The sequence below is a fragment of the Lampetra fluviatilis genome, chromosome 7 (assembly GCF_964198595.1).
Source record: "Lampetra fluviatilis chromosome 7, kcLamFluv1.1, whole genome shotgun sequence".
Lineage (NCBI taxonomy): Eukaryota > Metazoa > Chordata > Hyperoartia > Petromyzontiformes > Petromyzontidae > Lampetra > Lampetra fluviatilis.
In genome coordinates, this window is record NC_136281.1 from 130508 (window position 1) to 154422 (window position 23915).

General features: G+C 55.2%; 1 protein-coding gene across 2 annotated transcripts in view; it reads right to left on the minus strand.

Moving 5' to 3' along the window:
• Positions 1 to 23915, minus strand: part of FSAF1 (40S small subunit processome assembly factor 1) — a 47936-nt gene that overhangs the window by 18322 nt on the left and 5699 nt on the right. For both annotated transcript variants that reach the window (XM_078858045.1, XM_078858046.1), the window contains exon 2: positions 1432 to 1710. In XM_078858045.1, coding sequence (XP_078714171.1) covers positions 1432 to 1710 — 279 coding nt within the window. The remainder of the gene's footprint in view (positions 1 to 1431; positions 1711 to 23915) is intronic.

Sequence of the window (23915 nt, forward strand, 5' to 3'; positions counted from 1 at the left end):
AGGTCTTCCGCAACCCGGGAACTTACTTTAGTGTATAGAATCCCTCGCCAACAGCGGACTTAACAACCACAGTTTGATGTATACACGGTGTATTTTTTATATGCCAATTTACCAACCACAGCCTGGAAATTTGAATATCCACGGGTAATCAAGGTGTTAAGGAAGCCACGTGACGTAGGTATTACGTCACTGCATCACAGCATGATATCATTGTATTGCGTGACGTTATTAAAGAAGATTATACCGATAACGTCATTTTATTTTTTCCTGCGATTCCGAGAAAGAGTACATTTTTCCCTTAATCATGGACTCGAAGCGTGCAGCGAGTGGTGAAGCTGAGAACGTCGCGTCTGTGCCTCGGAGGAAGAAGGCGAGGGATGGGCTGAGCCCCCTCCTTCTAACCAGCCCTTCCCCCATCATCTCATCGTCATCGTTAATATTCAAGGTATGTAAATGTAACGTAATGTTTATGTTTCATTGTTTTATTGTGTAATATACTGTAGTTACTCATTGTTTAGTTAATAAACAGGCAACTTAGTTAAGCTATGATGAGTCTGAGTCCCCAATGTTTCCAGAGGCCCTGAAATTTACCGACTGCGGATTTGCCTTCTCCAGGAACCTAGCCCCCGTGGTTAGAGAGGGCTTGCTGTATTCGTAATGCGTGGTAAGCGTTGGAAGTGTGGTGGTGATACCCTCCTCTACTCCACCCATCACCGCAAGCATTCGTTCATCATTCTGCTGGTGAGTGTACTAATCTTTTTCCTTGTTTACATGACAAAAAGTTTAATTATGATTACAGATTAAAAACATTCTAAATGTGTTATTTATGTACAAAAGTGTAAAAAATAAAAATTCTGCACTTAACGATTTTCTATTCTTACAATTTCTCTTTCTCTCCACTCCACCCACCACAGCTCACGTGCGCATTCTTTACTTTAGGTTACCTTCACCATTATTTATTTTCGTTTAAATGTTATTCATGCAGAATACATACATAAAAGGCAACAATAAAAAGCATTAACCAAAATAGTCATAATGAGAATGATACAATTGTCGATCGAGTTGAGGGCTTGGAACGCACCCACTAATTTTTATTATTTATTTCGGGAAATGAGTGTTTGATTAACCCAATTTCTCCTTACACAAACATTTTCTAGAATGCATCTATCCTGTTAATCGGGGGCGACTTGGACACGATTTTGTAGATTTTAATCCAGATCACCAGTAGTTATGGCTCAGTTGTATTGTCTGCATTACATTTGTCAATAATACATTCCATTCAAATTTTATTACACTGACTGCATCAGTGATCCTTTCATGCAAGAATTGATCAAAATAGTAATGAATCAATACATCATTATATGGCAGCCTATGCTACAATGAACTTAAGAGGAAATCATTCGATAGGTAGTGGGTCAAGTGTGATGATACCATAATTGTGGAGGGGAGACTTGGGCTCCTCAAGGGCAGCTTGATGCAGGTCACGCAGATGGCTGGGCAGCGGCTCCCGACCACCACTCTTTCGAAGCCCCTTGCCGCGTGTTGTTCCACTAATCTTGAGGTTCCCTCTGGAACCCTTGCTGTGCTTGCCCACTGGAACCTGTGTTTTGGCTACAGGCCTGCTGTCGGAGCCACTTGTGTCCGTCAGAGCCTCTCTCTGCTTCTTCTTGGCAGGGCCTTTACTGTGAGTGCTCCTAGCCGGGTTATCTCCTGAGGACACGCCACACGTAATTAGACGCGCTTCCCGAAAAAGACACCATTAGGCACGAGCAGGTGATGAACACTTATATAAATTTTTTCAGCAAAAATCACTTTGAATGCCAAACCATTTCAAATAACTTAAATTACGTGCAACATACTCTGCGGCTGGGGCAAAGCAGCAATCTAACCTATATAATTCATTTTTTGTCTGTCTGTCTGTCCGTCTGTCTGTCCGTCTGTCTGTCCGTCTGTCTGTCCGTCTGTCTGTCCGTCTGTCTATCCGTCTGTCTGTCCGTCTGTCTGTCCGTCTGTCTGTCCGTCTGCGTACGCTCGCTCGCGGGGGATTTGGCTCTCGGACCATGGGGATCGCCGAGATTAAATTTTGCCGTTGGGCACGCCCCCGGCCCCGCGGTGAACATAGGCATTTCCGATTTTTGGTCTCTAAACTTTAAATCGGACCGATTATCGATTTAGTGCGATACCTCTTTATTTATTTATTTACAATTGCCGACCGGCAGATGACGAAGAACGCCGTTGCGCATGTGCGAAGGCGGTTGCCCCTGGCAACGGGCGGTTGGCCCCTGGCAACGGGCGGTTGCCCCTGGCAACGGGCAGCAACGCTGTTGCTGCGGGGTGGACGCCATTTTTAATTCCCGTTAAAAATATGCACACGCATTAACACGCGACGCTGAGGTAAATTCATCAAAGTTTCACGTCCTCTTCATTCCCCCCCCACCCCAATGTGTGCAATTACTATTATAGGGTCGGTAGATAATAAAATTATAGCGATTAGACAGTATTATTGTAGCGCGGGGGGGGGGGGGTAGCGGCCCCAGCACCCAGCCTCTGCCGGGTGGGCAATCTAGGCGAGGCCGGAGGCTCTGCACGGTACTAGGCCTCGACACCCCACACTTGTCAGGCGAAGACTTTGTGCTATAAACTCGATATACCCAGCGTTGCCCGGGGGAAAAATACATTTAAAATCTTCTGAAAACTTTAAAACATAACATACCAATGAAAATACAACTGTGTAATTTAAAATGTAAAACCGACCGCGCCAAGAATCAATTCTCTGAATCCCGCAAAGGAATCGAAGGTTGTCAACTCCTTTAGAATCGGCTTATTCCCGTTTAATATAAGTTGGTTATAGAGTTGATATAAACTGCTACGAATGGGAAATATCCGGCGTTGACCAGGGCAAAAATATAATTAAAAACTCCTGAAAACTTTAAAACATAACATACCAATGAAAATAAAACTCTGTAATTAAAAATGTAGCCCAAGCGCGAAAAGAAGCGATTCTTTGCAATCGCGCAAAGGAATCATCGAGGGTTGTAGATTACTTTAGAATCGCCATATTCCCTTTTTAACAAACTGCGTGTCGCCAAGTTTGCTTAACATTTCCAACAGACACACACATTCACACATTTAGCTTTTACATTTAACATACAAAACGTCAGCATGTACTGCTGTCATCATAGGAAAATATATACACCCTCACCACTCTCCCTCATCACTCTCCCTCACTCACCATCACCACTCACCCTCAACACTCTCCCTCACCGCTCACCACTTACCCTCACCACTCACCATCACTGTGGTGGTGGTACCTGCTATGATAACAGTAGTACAAGCTGAGGTTTTGTTTGTTAAATGTCAAAAGCTAAATTAGTGAATGTGTGTGTCTGTTCTAAATGTTAAGCATACTTGGCGACACGTAAGTAAGTTTTTAAAACGGGAATAGGGTGAGTGGTGGTGGTGAGGGTGAGTGTTGAGGGTGAGTGGTGAGTGGTTAGGGTGAGTAGTGAGGGTGAGTGGTGAGGGTGAGTGGTGAGGGAGAGTGGTGAGGGAGAGTGGTGAGGGAGAGTGGTGAGGGTGAATGGTGAGGGTGAGTGGTGAGGGTGAGTGGTAAGTGGTGAGGGTGAGTGGTGATTGGTGAGGGTGTGATTGGTGAGGATGAGTGGTGAGTAGTGAGGGTGAGTGGGGAGGGTAAGTGGTGGTTGTGAGTGGTGATTAGTGAGGGGTGAGTGGTGAGGGTGAGCATGAGTGTTGAGTGGTGAGGGTGAGTGGTGAGCGGTGAGGGTGAGCAGTGAGGGTGAGTGGTGATTGGTGAGGGTGTGATTGGTGAGGATGAGTGGTGAGGGTGAGTAGTGACGGTGATTGGTTGTTGTGAGGGTGAGTGGTGAGGGGTGAGTGGTGAGGGTGAGCGTGAGTGGTGAGGGTGAGCAGTGAGGGTGAGTAGTGAGGGTGAGTGGTGATTGGTGAGGGTGTGATTGGTGAGGATGAGTGGTGAGTGATCAGGGTGAGTGGTGAGGGTGAGTGGTGAGGGTGAGCAGTGAGGGTGAGTGTTGATTGGTGAGGGTGTGATTGGTGAGGATGAGTGGTGAGTGGTGAGGGTGAGTGGTGAGGGTGAGTGGTGAGGGAGAGTGGTGAGGGAAAGTGGTGAGGGAAAGTGGTGAGGGAGAGTGGTGAGGGTGAATGGTGAGGGTGAGTAGTGAGTGGTGAGGGTGTGATTGGTGAGGATGAGTAGTGATTAGTGAGGGGTGAGTGGTGAGGGTGAGCGTGAGCGGTGAGGGTGAGGTTGAGTGGTGAGGGTGAGTGGTGAGGGTGAGTGGTGAGCGGTGAGGGTGAGTGGTGATTGGTGAGGGTGTGATTGGTGAGTGGTGAGGGTGAGTGGTGAGGGTGAGTGGTGAGCAGTGAGGGTGAGTGGTTGTTGTGAGGGTGAGTGGTGAGAGTGAGTGGTGAGGGTGACGGTTGTGAGTGGTGATTAGTGAGTGGTGAGGGTGAGTGGTGAGCATGAGTGGTGAGTGGTGAGGGTGAGTGGTGAGCGTGAGTGGTGAGGGTGAGTGGTGATTGTTGAGGGTGTGATTGGTGAGAATGAGTGGTGAGTAGTGAGGGTGAGTGGGGAGGGTGAGTGGCGGTTGTGAGGGGTGATTAGTGAGGGGTGAGTGTGAGCGTGAGTGGTGAGTGGTGAGGGTGAGTGGTGAGGGTGAGCGGTGAGGGTGAGCAGTGAGGGTGAGCAGTGAGGGTGAGTGGTGATTGGTGATTGGTGAGGGTGTGATTGGTGAGGATGAGTGGTGAGTGGTCAGGGTGAGTGGTGAGGGTGAGTGGTGAGCAGTGAGGGTGAGTGTTGAGGGTGAGTGGTTAGGGTGAGTAGTGAGGGTGAGTGGTGAGGGAGAGTGGTGAGGTAGAGTGGTGAGGGAGAGTGGTGAGGGAGAGTCGTGAGGGTGAATGGTGAGGGTGAATGGTGAGGGTGAGTAGTGAGTGGTGAGGGTGAGTGGTAAGTGGTGAGGGTGAGTGGTGATTGGTGAGGGTGTGATTGGTGAGGATGAGTGGTGAGTAGTGAGGCTGAGTGGTGAGGGTGAGTGTGGAGGGTGAGTGGCAGTTGTGAGTGGTGATTAGTGAGGGGTGAGTGGTGAGGGTGAGCGTGAGTGGTGAGGGTGAGGTTGAGTGGTGAGGGTGAGTGGTGAGCGGTGAGGGTGAGCAGTGAGGGTGAGCAGTGAGGGTGAGTAGTGATTGGTGAGGGTGTGATTGGTGAGGATGAGTGGTGAGTGGTGAGGGTGAGTAGTGAGGGTGAGTGGTGAGCGTGAGTGGTTGTTGTGAGGGTGAGTGGTGAGGGTGAGTGGTGAGGGTGAGTGGTGAGGGTGAGTGACGGTTGTGAGTGGTGATTAGTGAGTGGTGAGCGTGAGTGGTGAGTGGTGAGGGTGAGCGTGAGTGGTGAGGGTGAGTGGTGAGCGTGAGTGGTGAGGGTGAGTGGTGATTGTTGAGGGTGTGATTGGTGAGGATGAGTGGTGAGGGTGAGTGGTGAGGGTGAGTGTTGAGGGTGAGTGGTGAGGGTGAGTGGCAGTTGTGAGTGGTGATTAGTGAGGGGTGAGTGGTGAGGGTGAGCATGAGTGGTGAGTGGTGAGGGTGAGTGGTGAGAGTGAGTGGTGAGCGGTGAGGGTGAGCAGTGAGGGTGAGTGGTGATTGGTGGTTGGTGAGGATGAGTGGTGAGTGGTCAGGGTGAGTGGTCAGGGTGAGTGTGAGTGGTGAGGGTGAGTGGTGAGGGTGAGTGGTGAGGGTGAGTGGTGAGCGGTGAGGGTGAGTGGTGAGGGTGAGTGGCGGTTGTGAGTGGTGATTAGTGAGTGGTGAGGGTGAGTGGTGAGGGTGAGTGGTGAGCGGTGAGGGTGAGCAGTGAGGGTGAGTGGTGATTGGTGAGGGTGTGATTGGTGAGGATGAGTGGTGAGGGTGAGTAGTGACGGTGATTGGTTGTTGTGAGGGTGAGTGGTGAGGGGTGGGTGGTGAGGGTGAGCGTGAGTGGTGAGGGTGAGCAGTGAGGGTGAGTAGTGAGGGTGAGTGGTGATTGGTGAGGGTGTGATTGGTGAGGATGAGTGGTGAGTGATCAGGGTGAGTGGTAAGGGTGAGTGGTGAGGGTGAGCAGTGAGGGTGAGTGTTGATTGGTGAGGGTGTGATTGGTGAGGATGAGTGGTGAGTGGTGAAGGTGAGTGGTGAGGGTGAGTGGTGAGGGAGAGTGGTGAGGGAAAGTGGTGAGGGAAAGTGGTGAGGGAGAGTGGTGAGGGTGAATGGTGAGGGTGAGTAGTGAGTGGTGAGGGTGTGATTGGTGAGGATGAGTAGTGATTAGTGAGGGGTGAGTGGTGAGGGTGAGCGTGAGCGGTGAGGGTGAGGTTGAGTGGTGAGGGTGAGTGGTGAGGGTGAGTGGTGAGCGGTGAGGGTGAGTGGTGATTGGTGAGGGTGTGATTGGTGAGTGGTGAGGGTGAGTGGTGAGGGTGAGTGGTGAGCAGTGAGGGTGAGTGGTTGTTGTGAGGGTGAGTGGTGAGAGTGAGTGGTGAGGGTGACGGTTGTGAGTGGTGATTAGTGAGTGGTGAGGGTGAGTGGTGAGCATGAGTGGTGAGTGGTGAGGGTGAGTGGTGAGCGTGAGTGGTGAGGGTGAGTGGTGATTGTTGAGGGTGTGATTGGTGAGAATGAGTGGTGAGTAGTGAGGGCGAGTGGTGAGTGGTTAGGGTGAGTGGTGAGGGTGAGTGGCGGTTGTGAGGGGTGATTAGTGAGGGGTGAGTGTGAGCGTGAGTGGTGAGTGGTGAGGGTGAGTGGTGAGTGGTGAGGGTGAGCGGTGAGGGTGAGCAGTGAGGGTGAGCAGTGAGGGTGAGTGGTGATTGGTGATTGGTGAGGGTGTGATTGGTGAGGATGAGTGGTGAGTGGTCAGGGTGAGTGGTGAGGGTGAGTGGTGAGCAGTGAGGGTGAGTGTTGAGGGTGAGTGGTTAGGGTGAGTAGTGAGGGTGAGTGGTGAGGGAGAGTGGTGAGGTAGAGTGGTGAGGTAGAGTGGTGAGGGAGAGTGGTGAGGGAGAGTCGTGAGGGTGAATGGTGAGGGTGAATGGTGAGGGTGAGTAGTGAGTGGTGAGGGTGAGTGGTAAGTGGTGAGGGTGAGTGGTGATTGGTGAGGGTGTGATTGGTGAGGATGAGTGGTGAGTAGTGAGGCTGAGTGGTGAGGGTGAGTGTGGAGGGTGAGTGGCAGTTGTGAGTGGTGATTAGTGAGGGGTGAGTGGTGAGGGTGAGCGTGAGTGGTGAGGGTGAGGTTGAGTGGTGAGGGTGAGTGGTGAGCGGTGAGGGTGAGCAGTGAGGGTGAGTAGTGATTGGTGAGGGTGTGATTGGTGAGGATGAGTGGTGAGTGGTGAGGGTGAGTAGTGAGGGTGAGTGGTGAGCGTGAGTGGTTGTTGTGAGGGTGAGTGGTGAGGGTGAGTGGTGAGGGTGAGTGGTGAGGGTGAGTGACGGTTGTGAGTGGTGATTAGTGAGTGGTGAGCGTGAGTGGTGAGTGGTGAGGGTGAGCGTGAGTGGTGAGGGTGAGTGGTGAGCGTGAGTGGTGAGGGTGAGTGGTGATTGTTGAGGGTGTGATTGGTGAGGATGAGTGGTGAGGGTGAGTGGTGAGGGTGAGTGTTGAGGGTGAGTGGTGAGGGTGAGTGGCAGTTGTGAGTGGTGATTAGTGAGGGGTGAGTGGTGAGCATGAGTGGTGAGTGGTGAGGGTGAGTGGTGAGGGTGAGTGGTGAGCGGTGAGGGTGAGCAGTGAGGGTGAGTGGTGATTGGTGGTTGGTGAGGATGAGTGGTGAGTGGTCAGGGTGAGTGGTCAGGGTGAGTGTGAGTGGTGAGGGTGAGTGGTGAGGGTGAGTGGTGAGGGTGAGTGGTGAGCGGTGAGGGTGAGTGGTGAGGGTGAGTGGTGAGGGTGAGTGGCGGTTGTGAGTGGTGATTAGTGAGTGGTGAGGGTGAGTGGTGAGGGTGAGTGGTGAGTGGTGAGGGTGAGTGGTGAGAGAGTGGTTAGTTTTGAGGGTGAGTGGTGAGGTTGAGTGGTGAGGGTTAGTGGAGAGTGGTGAGTGGTGATTGGTCAGTGGTGATTGGTGAGGATGAATGGTGAGTAGTGAGGGTGAGGTTGAGTGGTGAGGGTGAGTGGTGAGGGTGAGTGGTGAGGGTGAGTGGTGGTTGTGACGGTGCATGGTGAGTGGTGAGGGTGAGTGGTGAGGGTGAGTGGTGAGGCTGAATGGTGAGGGTGAATGGTAAGAGTGAGTGGTGAGTGGTGAGGGAGAGTGGGGAGTGGTGAGGGTGAGTGGGGAGGGAGAGTGGTGAGGGAGAGTGGTGAGGGAGAGTGATGAGGGAGAGTGGTAAGGGAGCGTGGTGAGGGTGAATGGTGAGTGGTGAGGGTGGTGAGTGGTGAGGGGTGAGCGGTGAGGGTGAGTGATGAGTGGTCAGGGTGAGTGGTGAGGGTGAGTGGTGAGGGTGAGGGTGAGTGGTGAGCAGTGAGGGTGAGTGGTGAGGGTGAGTGGCGGTTGTGAGTGGTGATTAGTGAGTGGTGAGGGTGAGTGGTGAGGGTGAGTGGTGAGGGTGAGGGTGAGTGGTGAGGGTGAGTGGTGAGAGTGAGTGGTGAGAGAGTGGTTAGTTTTGAGGGTGAGTGGTGAGGGTGAGTGGTGAGGGTGAGTGGCAGTTGTGAGTGGTGATTAGTGAGTGGTGAGGGTGAGTGGTGAGGGTGAGTGGTGAGGGTGAGTGGTGAGGGTGAGTGGTGAGGGTGAGTGGTGAGGGTGAGTGTTGAGGGTGAGTGGTGAGTGGCAGTTGTGAGTGGTGATTAGTGAGGGGTGAGTGGTGAGGGTGAGCATGAGTGGTGAGTGGTGAGGGTGAGTGGTGAGGGTGAGTGGTGAGCGGTGAGGGTGAGCAGTGAGGGTGAGTGGTGATTGGTGGTTGGTGAGGATGAGTGGTGAGTGGTCAGGGTGAGTGGTGAGGGTGAGTGGTGAGGGTGAGTGGTGAGGGTGAGTGGTGAGGGTGAGTGGTGAGTGGTGAGGGTGAGTGGTGAGCGGTGAGTGGTGAGGGTGAGTGGTGAGGGTGAGTGGCGGTTGTGAGTGGTGATTAGTGAGTGGTGAGGGTGAGTGGTGAAGGTGAGTGGTGAGGGTGAGGGTGAGTGGTGAGTGGTGAGGGTGAGTGGTGAGGGTGAGTGGTGAGAGAGTGGTTAGTTTTGAGGGTGAGTGGTGAGGTTGAGTGGTGAGGGTTATTGGAGAGTGGTGAGTGGTGATTGGTCAGTGGTGATTGGTGAGGATGAATGGTGAGTAGTGAGGGTGAGGTTGAGTGGTGAGGGTGAGTGGTGAGGGTGAGTGGTGGTTGTGACGGTGAGTGGTGAGGGTGAGTGGTGAGGGTGAGTGGTGAGGCTGAATGGTGAGGGTGAATGGTGAGAGTGAGTGGTGAGTGGCAGAGGTGGGACAAAGTCATTGTTATGCAAGTCCAAGTCGAGTCGCAAGTCATCAAATTCATGACTCGAGTCTGACTCGAGTCCAAGTCACATGACTCGAGTCCACATCTCATAGGTGGGACAAAGTCATTGTTATGCAAGTCCAAGTCGAGTCGCAAGTCATCAAATTCATGACTCGAGTCTGACTCGAGTCCAAGTCACATGACTCGAGTCCACACCTCTGGTGAGTGGTGAGGGAGAGTGGGGAGTGGTGAGGGTGAGTGGGGAGGGAGAGTGGTGAGGGAGAGTGGTGAGGGAGAGTGATGAGGGAGAGTGGTGAGGGAGAGTGGTGAGGGAGAGTGGTGAGGGTGAATGGTGAGTGGTGAGGGTGAGGGTGAGTGGTGAGGGGTGAGCGGTGAGGGTGAGTGGTGAGTGGTCAGGGTGAGTGGTGAGGGTGAGTGGTGAGGGGTGAGTGGTGAGGGTGAGTGGTGAGGGTGAGTGGTGAGGGTGAGTGGCAGTTGTGAGTGGTGATTAGTGAGTGGTGAGGGTGAGTGGTGAGGGTGAGTGGTGAGGGTGAGGGTGAGTGGCAGTTGTGAGTGGTGATTAGTGAGTGGTGAGGGTGAGTGGTGAGGGTGAGGGTGAGTGGTGAGGGTGAGTGGTGAGGGTGAGTGAGTGGTTAGTTTTGAGGGTGAGTGGTGAGGTTGAGCGGTGAGGGTTAGTGGAGAGTGGTGAGTGGTGATTGGTCAGTGGTGATTGGTGAAGATGAATGGTGAGTAGTGAGGGTGAGGTTGAGTGGTGAGGGTGAGTGGTGAGGGTGAGTGGTGAGGCTGAATGGTGAGGGTGAATGGTGAGAGTGAGTGGTGAGTGGTGAGGGAGAGTGGGGAGTGGTGAGGGTGAGTGAGAAGGGAGAGTGGTGAGGGAGAGGTGAGGGAGAGTGATGAGGGAGAGTGGTGAGGGAGAGTGGTGAGGGTGAATGGTGAGTGGTGAGGGTGAGGGTGAGTGGTGAGGGGTGAGCGGTGAGGATGAGTGGTGAGTGGTCAGGGTGAGTGGTGAGGGTGAGTGGTGAGGGGTGAGTGGTGAGGGTGAGTGGTGAGGGTGAGTGGTGAGGGTGAGTGGCAGTTGTGAGTGGTGATTAGTGAGTGGTGAGGGTGAGTGGTGAGGGTGAGTGGTGAGGGTGAGGGTGAGTGGTGAGGGTGAGTGGCAGTTGTGAGTGGTGATTAGTGAGTGGTGAGGGTGAGTGGTGAGGGTGAGTGGTGAGGGTGAGGGTGAGTGGTGAGGGTGAGTGGTGAGGGTGAGTGAGTGGTTAGTTTTGAGGGTGAGTGGTGAGGTTGAGCGGTGAGGGTTAGTGGAGAGTGGTGAGTGGTGATTGGTCAGTGGTGATTGGTGAGGATGAATGGTGAGTAGTGAGGGTGAGGTTGAGTGGTGAGGGTGAGTGGTGAGGGTGAGTGGTGGTTGTGACGGTGAGTGGTGAGTGGTGAGGGTGAGGCTGAATGGTGAGGGTGAATGGTGAGAGTGAGTGGTGAGTGGTGAGAGAGAGTGGTGAGGGAGAGTGGTGAGGGAGAGTGATGAGGGAGAGTGATGAGGGAGAGTGGTGAGGGAGAGTGGTGAGGGTGAATGGTGAGTGGTGAGGGTGAGTAGTGAGGGTGAGTGGTAAGTGGTGAGGGCGAGTGGTGATTGGTGAGGGTGTGATTGGTGAGGATGAGTGGTGAGTAGTGAGGGTGAGTGGGGAGGGTGAGTGGCGGTTGTGAGTGGTGATTAGTGAGGGGTGAGTGGTGAGGGTGAGCGTGAGTGGTGGGTGAGAGTGAGGTTGAGTGGTGGTGGTGAGCGGTGAGGGTGAGCAGTGAGAGTGAGTGGTGAGGGTGTGATTGGTGAGTGGTGAGGGTGAGTGGTGAGGGTGAGTGGTTGTTGTGAGGGCGAGTGGTGAGGGTGAGTGGTGATTGTGAGTGGTGAGGGTGAGTGGTAAGTGGTGAGGGTGAGTGCTGATTGGCGAGGGTGTGATTGGTGAGGATGAGTGGTGAGTGGTGAGTAGTAAGGGTGAGTGGTGAGCGGTGAGGGTGAGCAGTGAGGGCGAGTGGTGATTGGTGAGGGTGTGATTGGTGAGGATGAGTGGTGAGTGGTGAGTAGTAAGGGTGAGTGGTGAGCGGTGAGGGTGAGTGGTTGTTGTGAGGGTGAGTGGTGAGAGTGAGTGACGGTTGTGAGTGGTGATTAGTGAGTGGTGAGGGTGAGTGGTGAGGGGTGAGCGTGAGTGGTGAGGGTGAGTGGTGAGCGTGAGTGGTGAGGGTGAGTGGTGATTGTTGAGGGTGTGATTGGTGAGGACGAGTGGTGAGTCGTGAGGGTGAGTGGTGAGGGTGAGTGTTGAGAGTGAGTGGTGAGGGTGAGTGGCAGTTGTGAGTAGTGATTAGTGAGGGGTGAGTGGTGAGGGTGAACGTGAGTGGTGAGGGTGAGTGGTGAGGGTGAATGGTGAGCGGTGAGGGTGAGCAGTGAGGGTGAGTGGTGATTGGTGAGGATGAGTGGTGAGTGGTCAGGGTGAGTAGTGAGGGTGAGTGGTGAGGGTGAGTGGTGAGGGTGAGTGGTGAGGGTGAGTGGTGAGGGTGAGTGGTGAGCGGTGAGGGTGAGTGGTGAGGGTGAGTGGTGAGGGTGAGTGGTGATTAGTGAGTGGTGAGGGTGAGTGGTGAGGGTGAGTGGTGAGGGTGAGTGGTGAGGGTGAGTGGTGAGAGAGTGGTTAGTTTTGAGGGTGAGTGGTGAGGTTGAGTGGTGAGGGTTAGTGGAGAGTGGTGAGTGGTGATTGGTCAGTGGTGATTGGTGAGGATGAATGGTGAGTAGTGAGGGTGAGGTTGAGTGGTGAGGGTGAGTGGTGAGGGTGAGTGGTGGTTGTGACGGTGAGTGGTGAGTGGTGAGGGTGAGTGGTGAGGGTGAGTGGTGAGGCTGAATGGTGAGGGTGAATGGTGAGAGTGAGTGGTGAGTGGTGAGGGAGAGTGGGGAGTGGTGAGGGTGAGTGGGGAGGGAGAGTGGTGAGGGAGAGTGGTGAGGGAGAGTGGTGAGGGAGAGTGGTGAGGGTGAATGGTGAGTGGTGAGGGTGAGTAGTGAGTGGTGAGGGTGAGTGGTAAGTGGTGAGGGCGAGTGGTGATTGGTGAGGGTGTGATTGGTGAGGGTGTGATTGGTGAGGATGAGTGGTGAGTAGTGAGGGTGAGGGTGAGTGGGGAGGGTGAGTGGCGGTTGTGAGTGGTGATTAGTGAGGGGTGAGTGGTGAGGGTGAGCGTGAGTGGTGGGTGAGAGTGAGGTTGAGTGGTGGTGGTGAGCGGTGAGGGTGAGCAGTGAGGGTGAGTGTGAGTGGTGATTGGTGAGGGTGTGATTGGTGAGTGGTGAGGGTGAGTGGTGAGGGTGAGTGGTGAGCGGTGAGGGTGAGTGGTTGTTGTGAGGGTGAGTGGTGAGGGTGAGTGGTGATGGTGAGTGGTGAGTAGTGAGTGGTGAGTGGTAAGTGGTGAGGGTGAGTGGTGATTGGTGAGGGTGTGATTGGTGAGGATGAGTGGTGAGTAGTGAGGGTGAGTGGTGAGGGTGAGTGTGGAGGGTGAGTGGCGGTTGTGAGTGGTGATTAGTGAGGGGTGAGTGGTGATGGTGAGCATGAGTGGTGAGGTTGAGTGGTGAGGGTGAGTGGTGAGCGGTGAGGGTGAGCAGTGAGGGCGAGTGGTGATTGGTGAGGGTGTGATTGGTGAGGATGAGTGGTGAGTGGTGAGTAGTAAAGGTGAGTGGTGAGCGGTGAGGGTGAGTGGTTGTTGTGAGGGTGAGTGGTGAGAGTGAGTGGTGAGGGTGAGTGACGGTTGTGAGTGGTGATTAGTGAGTGGTGAGGGTGAGTGGTGAGGGGTGAGCGTGAGTGGTGAGGGTGAGTGGTGAGGGTGAGTGGTGAGCGTGAGTGGTGAGGGTGAGTGGTGATTGTTGAGGGTGTGATTGGTGAGGATGAGTGGTGAATCGTGAGGAGGAGTGGTGAGGGTGAGTGGTGAGGGTGAGTGTTGAGAGTGAGTGGTGAGGGTGAGTGGCAGTTGTGAGTAGTGATTAGTGAGGGGTGAGGGTGAACGTGAGTGGTGAGGGTGAGTGGTGAGAGTGAATGGTGAGCGGTGAGGGTGAGCAGTGAGGGTGAGTGGTGATTGGTGATTGGTGAGGATGAGTGGTGAGTGGTGAGGGTGAGTGGTGAGGGTGAGTGGTGAGGGTGAGTGGTGAGGGTGAGTGGTGAGCGGTGAGGGTGAGTGGTTGTTGTGAGGGTGAGTGGTGAGGGTGAGTGGCGGTTGTGAGTGGTGAGGGTGAGTGGTGAGGGTGAGTGGTGAGCGTGAGTGGTGAGGGGGAGTGGTGATTGTTGAGGGTGTGATTGGTGAGAATGAGTGGTGAGTAGTGAGGGCGAGTGGTGAGTGGTTAGGGTGAGTGGTGAGGGTGAGTGGGGAGGGTGAGTGGCGGTTGTGAGTGGTGATTAGTGAGGGTTGAGTGGTGAGGGTGAGCGTGAGTGGTGGGTGAGAGTGAGGTTGAGTGGTGGTGGTGAGCGGTGAGGGTGAGCAGTGAGGGTGAGTGTGAGTAGTGATTGGTGAGGGTGTGATTGGTGAGTGGTGAGGGTGAGTGGTGAGGGTGAGTGGTGAGTTGTGAGGGTGAGTGATGAGGGTGAGTGGTGATGGTGAGTGGTGAGTAGTGAGTGGTGAGGGTGAGTGGTAAGTGGTGAGGGTGAGTGGTGATTGGTGAGGGTGTGATTGGTGAGGATGAGTGGTGAGTAGTGAGGGTGAGTGGTGAGGGTGAGTGTGGAGGGTGAGTGGCGGTTGTGAGTGGTGATTAGTGAGGGGTGAGTGGTGAGGGTGAGCGTGAGTGGTGAGGTTGAGTGGTGAGGGTGAGTGGTGAGGGTGAGCAGTGAGGGCGAGTGGTGATTGGTGAGTGTGTGATTGGTGAGGATGAGTGGTGAGTGGTGAGTAGTAAGGGTGAGTGGTGAGCGGTGAGGGTGAGTGGTTGTTGTGAGGGTGAGTGGTGAGAGTGAGTGGTGAGGGTGAGTGACAGTTGTGAGTGGTGATTAGTGAGTGGTGAGGGTGAGTGGTGAGGGTGAGTGGTGAGGGGTGAGCGTGAGTGGTGAGGGTGAGTGGTGAGGGTGAGTGGTGAGCGTGAGTGGTGAGGATGAGTGGTGATTGTTGAGGGTGTGATTGGTGAAGATGAGTGGTGAGTCGTGAGGGTGAGTGGTGAGGGTGAGTGGTGAGGGTGAGTGGTGAGGGTGAGTGTTGAGAGTGAGTGGTGAGGGTGAGTGGCAGTTGTGAGTAGTGATTGGTGAGGGGTGAGTGGTGAGGGTGAGCGTGAGTGGTGGGTGAGAGTGAGGTTGAGTGGTGGTGGTGAGCGGTGAGGGTGAGCAGTGAGGGTGAGTGTGAGTAGTGATTGGTGAGGGTGTGATTGGTGAGTGGTGAGGGTGAGTGGTGAGGGTGAGTGGTGAGGGTGAGTGGTGAGCGGTGAGGGTGAGTGGTTGTTGTGAGGGTGAGTGGTGAGGGTGAGTGGCGGTTGTGAGTGGTGAGGGTGAGTGGTGAGGGTGAGTGGTGAGGGTGAGTGGTGAGGGTGAGTGGTGAGTGGTGAGGGTGAGTGGGGAGGATGAGTGGCGGTTGTGAGTGGTGATTAGTGAGGGTTGAGTGGTGAGGGTGAGCGTGAGTGGTGGGTGAGAGTGAGGTTGAGTGGTGGTGGTGAGCGGTGAGGGTGAGCAGTGAGGGTGAGTGTGAGTAGTGATTGGTGAGGGTGTGATTGGTGAGTGGTGAGGGTGAGTGGTGAGGGTGAGTGGTGAGCGGTGAGGGTGAGTGGTTGTTGTGAGGGTGAGTGGTGAGGGTGAGTGGTGATGGTGAGTGGTGAGTAGTGAGTGGTGAGGGTGAGTGGTAAGTGGTGAGGGTGAGTGGTGATTGGTGAGGGTGTGATTGGTGAGGATGAGTGGTGAGTAGTGAGGGTGAGTGGTGAGGGTGAGTGTGGAGGGTGAGTGGCGGTTGTGAGTGGTGATTAGTGAGGGGTGAGTGGTGAGGGTGAGCGTGAGTGGTGAGGTTGAGTGGTGAGGGTGATTGGTGAGCGGTGAGGGTGAGCAGTGAGGGCGAGTGGTGATTGGTGAGGGTGTGATTGGTGAGGATGAGTGGTGAGTGGTGAGTAGTAAGGGTGAGTGGTGAGCGGTGAGGGTGAGTGGTTGTTGTGAGGGTGAGTGGTGAGAGTGAGTGGTGAGGGTGAGTGACGGTTGTGAGTGGTGATTAGTGAGTGGTGAGGGTGAGTGGTGAGGGTGAGTGGTGAGGGGTGAGCGTGAGTGGTGAGGGTGAGTGGTGAGCGTGAGTGGTGAGGATGAGTGGTGATTGTTGAGAGTGTGATTGGTGAGGATGAGTGGTGAGTCGTGAGGGTGAGTGGTGAGGGTGAGTGGTGAGGGTGAGTGGTGAGGGTGAGTGTTGAGAGTGAGTGGTGAGGGTGAGTGGCAGTTGTGAGTAGTGATTGGTGAGGGGTGAGTGGTGAGGGTGAGCGTGAGTGGTGGGTGAGAGTGAGGTTGAGTGGTGGTGGTGAGCGGTGAGGGTGAGCAGTGAGGGTGAGTGTGAGTAGTGATTGGTGAGGGTGTGATTGGTGAGTGGTGAGGGTGAGTGGTGAGCGGTGAGGGTGAGTGGTTGTTGTGAGGGTGAGTGGTGAGGGTGAGTGGTGATGGTGAGTGGTGAGTAGTGAGTGGTGAGGGTGAGTGGTAAGTGGTGAGGGTGAGTGGTGATTGGTGAGGGTGTGATTGGTGAGGATGAGTGGTGAGTAGTGAGGGTGAGTGGTGAGGGTGAATGGTGAGCGGTGAGGGTGAGTGGTTGTTGTGAGGGTGAGTGGTGAGGGTGAGTGGTGAGGGTGAGTGGTGAGGGTGAGTGTTGAGAGTGAGTGGTGAGGGTGAGTGGCAGTTGTGAGTAGTGATTAGTGAGGGGTGAGTGGTGAGGGTGAGTGGTGAGGGTGAATGGTGAGCGGTGAGGGTGAGCGGTGAGGATGAGTGGTGATTGGTGAGGATGAGTGGTGAGGGTGAGTGGTTGTTGTGAGGGTGAGTGGTGAGGGTGTGTGGTGAGGGTGAGTGGTGAGGGTGAGTGTTAGGAGTGAGTGGTGAGGGTGAGTGGCAGTTGTGAGTAGTGATTAGTGAGGGGTGAGTGGTGAGGGTGACTGGTGAGGGTGAATGGTGAGCGGTGAGGGTGAGTGGTTGTTGTGAGGGTGAGTGGTGAGGGTGAGTGGTGAGGGTGAGTGGTGAGGGTGAGTGTTGAGAGTGAGTGGTGAGGGTGAGTGGCAGTTGTGAGTAGTGATTAGTGAGGGGTGAGTGGTGAGGGTGAGTGGTGAGGGTGAATGGTGAGCGGTGAGGGTGAGCGGTGAGGGTGAGTGGTGATTGGTGAGGATGAGTGGTGAGGGTGAGTGGTTGTTGTGAGGGTGAGTGGTGAGGGTGAGTCGTGAGTGGTGAGGGTGAGTCGTGAGTGGTGAGGGTGAGTGGTGAGAGAGTGGTTAGTTTTGAGGGTGAGTGGTGAGGTTGAGTGGTGAGGGTTAGTGGAGAGTGGTGAGTGGTGATTGGTCAGTGGTGATTGGTGAGGATGAATGGCGAGGGTGAGGTTGAGTGGTGAGGGTGAGTGGTGAGGGTGAGTGGTGGTTGTGACGGTGAGTGGTGAGGGTGAGTGGTGAGGGTGAGTGGTGAGGGTGAGTGGTGAGGCTGAATGGTGAGGGTGAATGGTGAGAGTGAGTGGTGAGGGAGAGTGGGGAGTGGTGAGGGTGAGTGGGGAGGGTGAGTGGTGAGGGAGAGTGGTGAGGGAGAGTGGTGAGGGTGAATGGTGAGTGTTGAGGGTGAGTAGTGAGTGGTGAGGGTGAGTGGTAAGTGGTGAGGGCGAGTGGTGATTGGTGAGGGTGTGATTGGTGAGGATGAGTGGTGAGTAGTGAGGGTGAGTGGTGAGGGTGAGTGGGGAGGGTGAGTGGCGGTTGTGAGTGGTGATTAGTGAGGGGTGAGGGTGAGCGTGAGTGGTGGGTGAGAGTGAGGTTGAGTGGTGGTGGTGAGCGGTGAGGGTGAGCAGTGAGGGTGAGTGTGAGTGGTGATTGGTGAGGGTGTGATTGGTGAGTGGTGAGGGTGAGTGGTGAGCAGTGAGGGTGAGTGGTTGTTGTGAGGGTGAGTGGTGAGGGTGAGTGGTGAGGGTGAGAGTGAGTGGTGAGGGTGGGTGGTGAGGGTGGGTGGTGAGGGTGAGTGGTGATTGTTGAGGGTGTGATTGGTGAGGATGAGTGGTGATTGGTGAGGGTGTGATTGGTGAGGATGAGTGGTGAGTGGTCAGGGTGAGTGGTGAGGGTGAGTGGTGAGGGTGAGTGTTGAGGGTGAGTGGTTAGGGTGAGTAGTGAGGGTGAGTGGTGAGCGTGAGTGGTGAGGGTGAGTGGTGAGGGAGAGTGGTGAGGGAGAGTGGTGAGGGAGAATGGTGAGGGTGAATGGTGAGGGTGAGTGGTGAGGGTGAATGGTGAGGGTGAGTGTTGAGGGTGAGTAGTGAGGGTGAGTGGTAAGTGGTGATTGGTGAGGGTGTGATTGGTGAGGATGAGTGGTGAGTAGTGAGGGTGAATGGTGAGGGTGAGTGGGAAGGGTGAGTGGCGGTTGTGAGTGGTGATTAGTGAGGGGTGAGTAGTGAGGGGTGAGTGGTGAGGGTGAGCATGAGTGGTGCAGGTGAGGTTGAGTGGTGAGGGTGAGTGGTGAGCGGTGAGCGGTGAGGGTGAGCAGTGAGGGTGAGGTGTGATTGGTGAGGATGAGTGGTGAGTGGTGAGTGTGAGTGGTGAGGGTGAGTGGTGAGCGTGAGTGGTGAGGGTGAGTAGTGATTGTTGAGGGTGTGATTGCTGAGGATGAGTGGTGAGTAGTGAGGGTGAGTGGTGAGGGTGAGTGTTGAGGGTGAGTGGTGAGTGGTGAGGGTGAGTGGCGGTTGTGAGTGGTGATTAGTGAGGGGTGAGTGGTGAGGGTGAGTGGTGAGGGTGAGTGGTGAGGGTGAGTGGTGAGGGAGAGTGGTGAGGGAGAGTGGTGAGGGAGAGTGGTGAGGGTGAATGGTGAGCGGTGAGGGTGAGCGGTGAGGGTGAGTGGTGATTGGTGAGGATGAGTGGTGAGGGTGAGTGGTTGTTGTGAGGGTGAGTGGTGAGGGTGAGTCGTGAGTGGTGAGGGTGAGTCGTGAGTGGTGAGGGTGAGTGGTGAGAGAGTGGTTAGTTTTGAGGGTGAGTGGTGAGGTTGAGTGGTGAGGGTTAGTGGAGAGTGGTGAGTGGTGATTGGTCAGTGGTGATTGGTGAGGATGAATGGCGAGGGTGAGGTTGAGTGGTGAGGGTGAGTGGTGAGGGTGAGTGGTGGTTGTGACGGTGAGTGGTGAGGGTGAGTGGTGAGGGTGAGTGGTGAGGCTGAATGGTGAGGGTGAATGGTGAGAGTGAGTGGTGAGGGAGAGTGGGGAGTGGTGAGGGTGAGTGGGGAGGGTGAGTGGTGAGGGAGAGTGGTGAGGGAGAGTGGTGAGGGTGAATGGTGAGTGTTGAGGGTGAGTAGTGAGTGGTGAGGGTGAGTGGTAAGTGGTGAGGGCGAGTGGTGATTGGTGAGGGTGTGATTGGTGAGGATGAGTGGTGAGTAGTGAGGGTGAGTGGTGAGGGTGAGTGGGGAGGGTGAGTGGCGGTTGTGAGTGGTGATTAGTGAGGGGTGAGGGTGAGCGTGAGTGGTGGGTGAGAGTGAGGTTGAGTGGTGGTGGTGAGCGGTGAGGGTGAGCAGTGAGGGTGAGTGTGAGTGGTGATTGGTGAGGGTGTGATTGGTGAGTGGTGAGGGTGAGTGGTGAGCAGTGAGGGTGAGTGGTTGTTGTGAGGGTGAGTGGTGAGGGTGAGTGGTGAGGGTGAGAGTGAGTGGTGAGGGTGGGTGGTGAGGGTGGGTGGTGAGGGTGAGTGGTGATTGTTGAGGGTGTGATTGGTGAGGATGAGTGGTGATTGGTGAGGGTGTGATTGGTGAGGATGAGTGGTGAGTGGTCAGGGTGAGTGGTGAGGGTGAGTGGTGAAGGTGAGTGTTGAGGGTGAGTGGTTAGGGTGAGTAGTGAGGGTGAGTGGTGAGCGTGAGTGGTGAGGGTGAGTGGTGAGGGTGAGTGGTGAGGGAGAGTGGTGAGGGAGAATAGTGAGGGTGAATGGTGAGGGTGAGTGGTGAGGGTGAATGGTGAGGGTGAGTGTTGAGGGTGAGTAGTGAGGGTGAGTGGTAAGTGGTGATTGGTGAGGGTGTGATTGGTGAGGATGAGTGGTGAGTAGTGAGGGTGAATGGTGAGGGTGAGTGGGAAGGGTGAGTGGCGGTTGTGAGTGGTGATTAGTGAGGGGTGAGTAGTGAGGGGTGAGTGGTGAGGGTGAGCATGAGTGGTGCAGGTGAGGTTGAGTGGTGAGGGTGAGTGGTGAGCGGTGAGCGGTGAGGGTGAGCAGTGAGGGTGAGGTGTGATTGGTGAGGATGAGTGGTGAGTGGTGAGCGTGAGTGGTGAGGGTGAGTGGTGAGCGTGAGTGGTGAGGGTGAGTAGTGATTGTTGAGGGTGTGATTGCTGAGGATGAGTGGTGAGTAGTGAGGGTGAGTGGTGAGGGTGAGTGGTGAGGGTGAGTGGTGAGGGTGAGTGGTGAGGGAGAGTGGTGAGGGAGAGTGGTGAGGGTGAATGGCGAGGGTGAGTGGTGAGGGTGAATGGTGAGGGTGAGTGGTGAGGGTGAGTAGTGAGGGTGAGTGGTAAGTGGTGATTGGTGAGGGTGTGATTGGTGAGGATGAGTGGTGAGTAGTGAGGGTGAATGGTGAGGGTGAGTGGGAAGGGTGAGTGGCGGTTGTGAGTGGTGATTAGTGAGGGGTGAGTAGTGAGGGGTGAGTGGTGAGGGTGAGCATGAGTGGTGCGGGTGAGGTTGAGTGGTGAGGGTGAGTGGTGAGCGGTGAGGGTGAGCAGTGAGGGTGAGGTGTGATTGGTGAGGATGAGTGGTGAGTGGTGAGGGTGAGTGGTGAGGGTGAGTGGTGAGGGTGAGTAGTGATTGTTGAGGGTGTGATTGGTGAGGATGAGTGGTGAGTAGTGAGGGTGAGTGGTGAGCGTGAGTGGTGAGGGTGAGTGGTGAGGGAGAGTGGTGAGGGAGAGTGGTGAGGGAGAGTGGTGAGGGAGAGTGGTGAGGGTGAATGGTGAGGGTGAGTGGTGAGGGTGAATGGTGAGGGTGAGTGTTGAGGGTGAGTAGTGAGGGTGAGTGGTAAGTGGTGATTGGTGAGGGTGTGATTGGTGAGGATGAGTGGTGAGTAGTGAGGGTGAATGGTGAGGGTGAGTGGGAAGGGTGAGTGGCGGTTGTGAGTGGTGATTAGTGAGGGGTGAGTAGTGAGGGGTGAGTGGTGAGGGTGAGCATGAGTGGTGCGGGTGAGGTTGAGTGGTGAGGGTGAGTGGTGAGCGGTGAGCGGTGAGGGCGAGCAGTGAGGGTGAGGTGTGATTGGTGAGGATGAGTGGTGAGTGGTGAGCGTGAGTGGTGAGGGTGAGGGTGAGTGGTGAGGGTGAGTGGTGAGCGTGAGTGGTCAGGGTGAGTAGTGATTGTTGAGGGTGTGATTGGTGAGGATGAGTGGTGAGTAGTGAGGGTGAGTGGTGAGGGTGAGTGGTGAGGGTGAGTGGTGAGGGTGAGTGGTGAGGGTGAGTGGTGAGGGAGAGTGGTGAGGGAGAGTGGTGAGGGAGAGTGGTGAGGGTGAGTGGTGAGGGTGAATGGTGAGGGTGAGTGGTGAGGGTGAGTAGTGAGGGTGAGTGGTAAGTGGTGATTGGTGAGGGTGTGATTGGTGAGGATGAGTGGTGAGTAGTGAGGGTGAATGGTGAGGGTGAGTGGGAAGGGTGAGTGGCGGTTGTGAGTGGTGATTAGTGAGGGGTGAGTAGTGAGGGGTGAGTGGTGAGGGTGAGCATGAGTGGTGCGGGTGAGGTTGAGTGGTGAGGGTGAGTGGTGAGCGGTGAGGGTGAGCAGTGAGGGTGAGGTGTGATTGGTGAGGATGAGTGGTGAGTGGTGAGTGTGAGTGGTGAGGGTGAGTGGTGAGGGTGAGTGGTGAGGGTGAGTAGTGATTGTTGAGGGTGTGATTGGTGAGGATGAGTGGTGAGTAGTGAGGGTGAGTGGTGAGGGTGAGTGTTGAGGGTGAGTGGTGAGTGGTGAGGGTGAGTGGCGGTTGTGAGTGGTGATTAGTGAGGGGTGAGTGGTGAGGGTGAGCGTGAGTTGTGAGGGAGAGGGGTGAGTGGTGAGGGAGAGGGGTGAGTGGTGAGGGAGAGGGGTGAGTGGTGAGGGAGAGGGGTTAGTGGTGAGAGTGAATTGTGAGGGTGAGTAGTGGTGGTGAGGGTGAGTAGTGAGGGTGAGTGGTGAGGGTGAGTGGTGAGGGTGAGTGGTGAGGGTGAGTGTTGAGAGTGAGTGGTGAGGGTGAGTGGCAGTTGTGAGTAGTGATTAGTGAGGGGTGAGTGGTGAGGGTGAGTGGTGAGGGTGAATGGTGAGCGGTGAGGGTGAGCGGTGAGGATGAGTGGTGATTGGTGAGGATGAGTGGTGAGTGGTGAGGGTGAGTGGTTGTTGTGAGGGTGAGTGGTGAGGGTGTGTGGTGAGGGTGAGTGGTGAGGGTGAGTGTTAGGAGTGAGTGGTGAGGGTGAGTGGCAGTTGTGAGTAGTGATTAGTGAGGGGTGAGTGGTGAGGGTGACTGGTGAGGGTGAATGGTGAGCGGTGAGGGTGAGTGGTTGTTGTGAGGGTGAGTGGTGAGGGTGAGTGGTGAGGGTGAGTGGTGAGGGTGAGTGTTGAGAGTGAGTGGTGAGGGTGAGTGGCAGTTGTGAGTAGTGATTAGTGAGGGGTGAGTGGTGAGGGTGAGTGGTGAGGGTGAATGGTGAGCGGTGAGGGTGAGCGGTGAGGGTGAGTGGTGATTGGTGAGGATGAGTGGTGAGTGGTGAGGGTGAGTGGTTGTTGTGAGGGTGAGTGGTGAGGGTGAGTGGTGAGTGGTGAGGGTGAGTGGTGAGAGAGTGGTTAGTTTTGAGGGTGAGTGGTGAGGTTGAGTGGTGAGGGTTAGTGGAGAGTGGTGAGTGGTGATTGGTCAGTGGTGATTGGTGAGGATGAATGGTGAGGGTGAGGTTGAGTGGTGAGGGTGAGTGGTGAGGGTGAGTGGTGGTTGTGACGGTGAGTGGTGAGGGTGAGTGGTGAGGGTGAGTGGTGAGGCTGAATGGTGAGGGTGAATGGTGAGAGTGAGTGGTGAGGGAGAGTGGGGAGTGGTGAGGGTGAGTGGGGAGGGTGAGTGGTGAGGGAGAGTGGTGAGGGAGAGTGGTGAGGGTGAATGGTGAGTGTTGAGGGTGAGTAGTGAGTGGTGAGGGTGAGTGGTAAGTGGTGAGGGCGAGTGGTGATTGGTGAGGGTGTGATTGGTGAGGATGAGTGGTGAGTAGTGAGGGTGAGTGGTGAGGGTGAGTGGGGAGGGTGAGTGGCGGTTGTGAGTGGTGATTAGTTAGGGGTGAGGGTGACCGTGAGTGGTGGGTGAGAGTGAGGTTGAGTGGTGGTGGTGAGCGGTGAGGGTGAGCAGTGAGGGTGAGTGTGAGTGGTGATTGGTGAGGGTGTGATTGGTGAGTGGTGAGGGTGAGTGGTGAGCAGTGAGGGTGAGTGGTTGTTGTGAGGGTGAGTGGTGAGGGTGAGTGGTGAGGGTGAGAGTGAGTGGTGAGGGTGGGTGGTGAGGGTGAGTGGTGATTGTTGAGGGTGTGATTGGTGAGGATGAGTGGTGATTGGTGAGGGTGTGATTGGTGAGGATGAGTGGTGAGTGGTCAGGGTGAGTGGTGAGGGTGAGTGGTGAGTGGTGAGGGTGAGTGTTGAGGGTGAGTGGTTAGGGTGAGTAGTGAGGGTGAGTGGTGAGCGTGAGTGGTGAGGGTGAGTGGTGAGGGAGAGTGGTGAGGGAGAGTGGTGAGGGAGAGTGGTGAGGGTGAGTGGTGAGGGTGAATGGTGAGGGTGAGTGTTGAGGGTGAGTAGTGAGGGTGAGTGGTAAGTGGTGATTGGTGAGGGTGTGATTGGTGAGGATGAGTGGTGAGTAGTGAGGGTGAATGGTGAGGGTGAGTGGGAAGGGTGAGTGACGGTTGTGAGTGGTGATTAGTGAGGGGTGAGTAGTGAGGGGTGAGTGGTGAGGGTGAGCATGAGTGGTGCGGGTGAGGTTGAGTGGTGAGGGTGAGTGGTGAGCGGTGAGCGGTGAGGGTGAGCAGTGAGGGTGAGGTGTGATTGGTGAGGATGAGTGGTGAGTGGTGAGCGTGAGTGGTGAGGGTGAGTGGTGAGCGTGAGTGGTGAGGGTGAGTAGTGATTGTTGAGGGTGTGATTGCTGAGGATGAGTGGTGAGTAGTGAGGGTGAGTGGTGAGGGTGAGTGGTGAGGGTGAGTGGTGAGGGTGAGTGGTGAGGGAGAGTGGTGAGGGAGAGTGGTGAGGGAGAGTGGTGAGGGTGAATGGTGAGGGTGAGTGGTGAGGGTGAGTGGTGAGGGTGAATGGTTAGGGTGAGTGGTGAGGGTGAGTAGTGAGGGTGAGTGGTAAGTGGTGATTGGTGAGGGTGTGA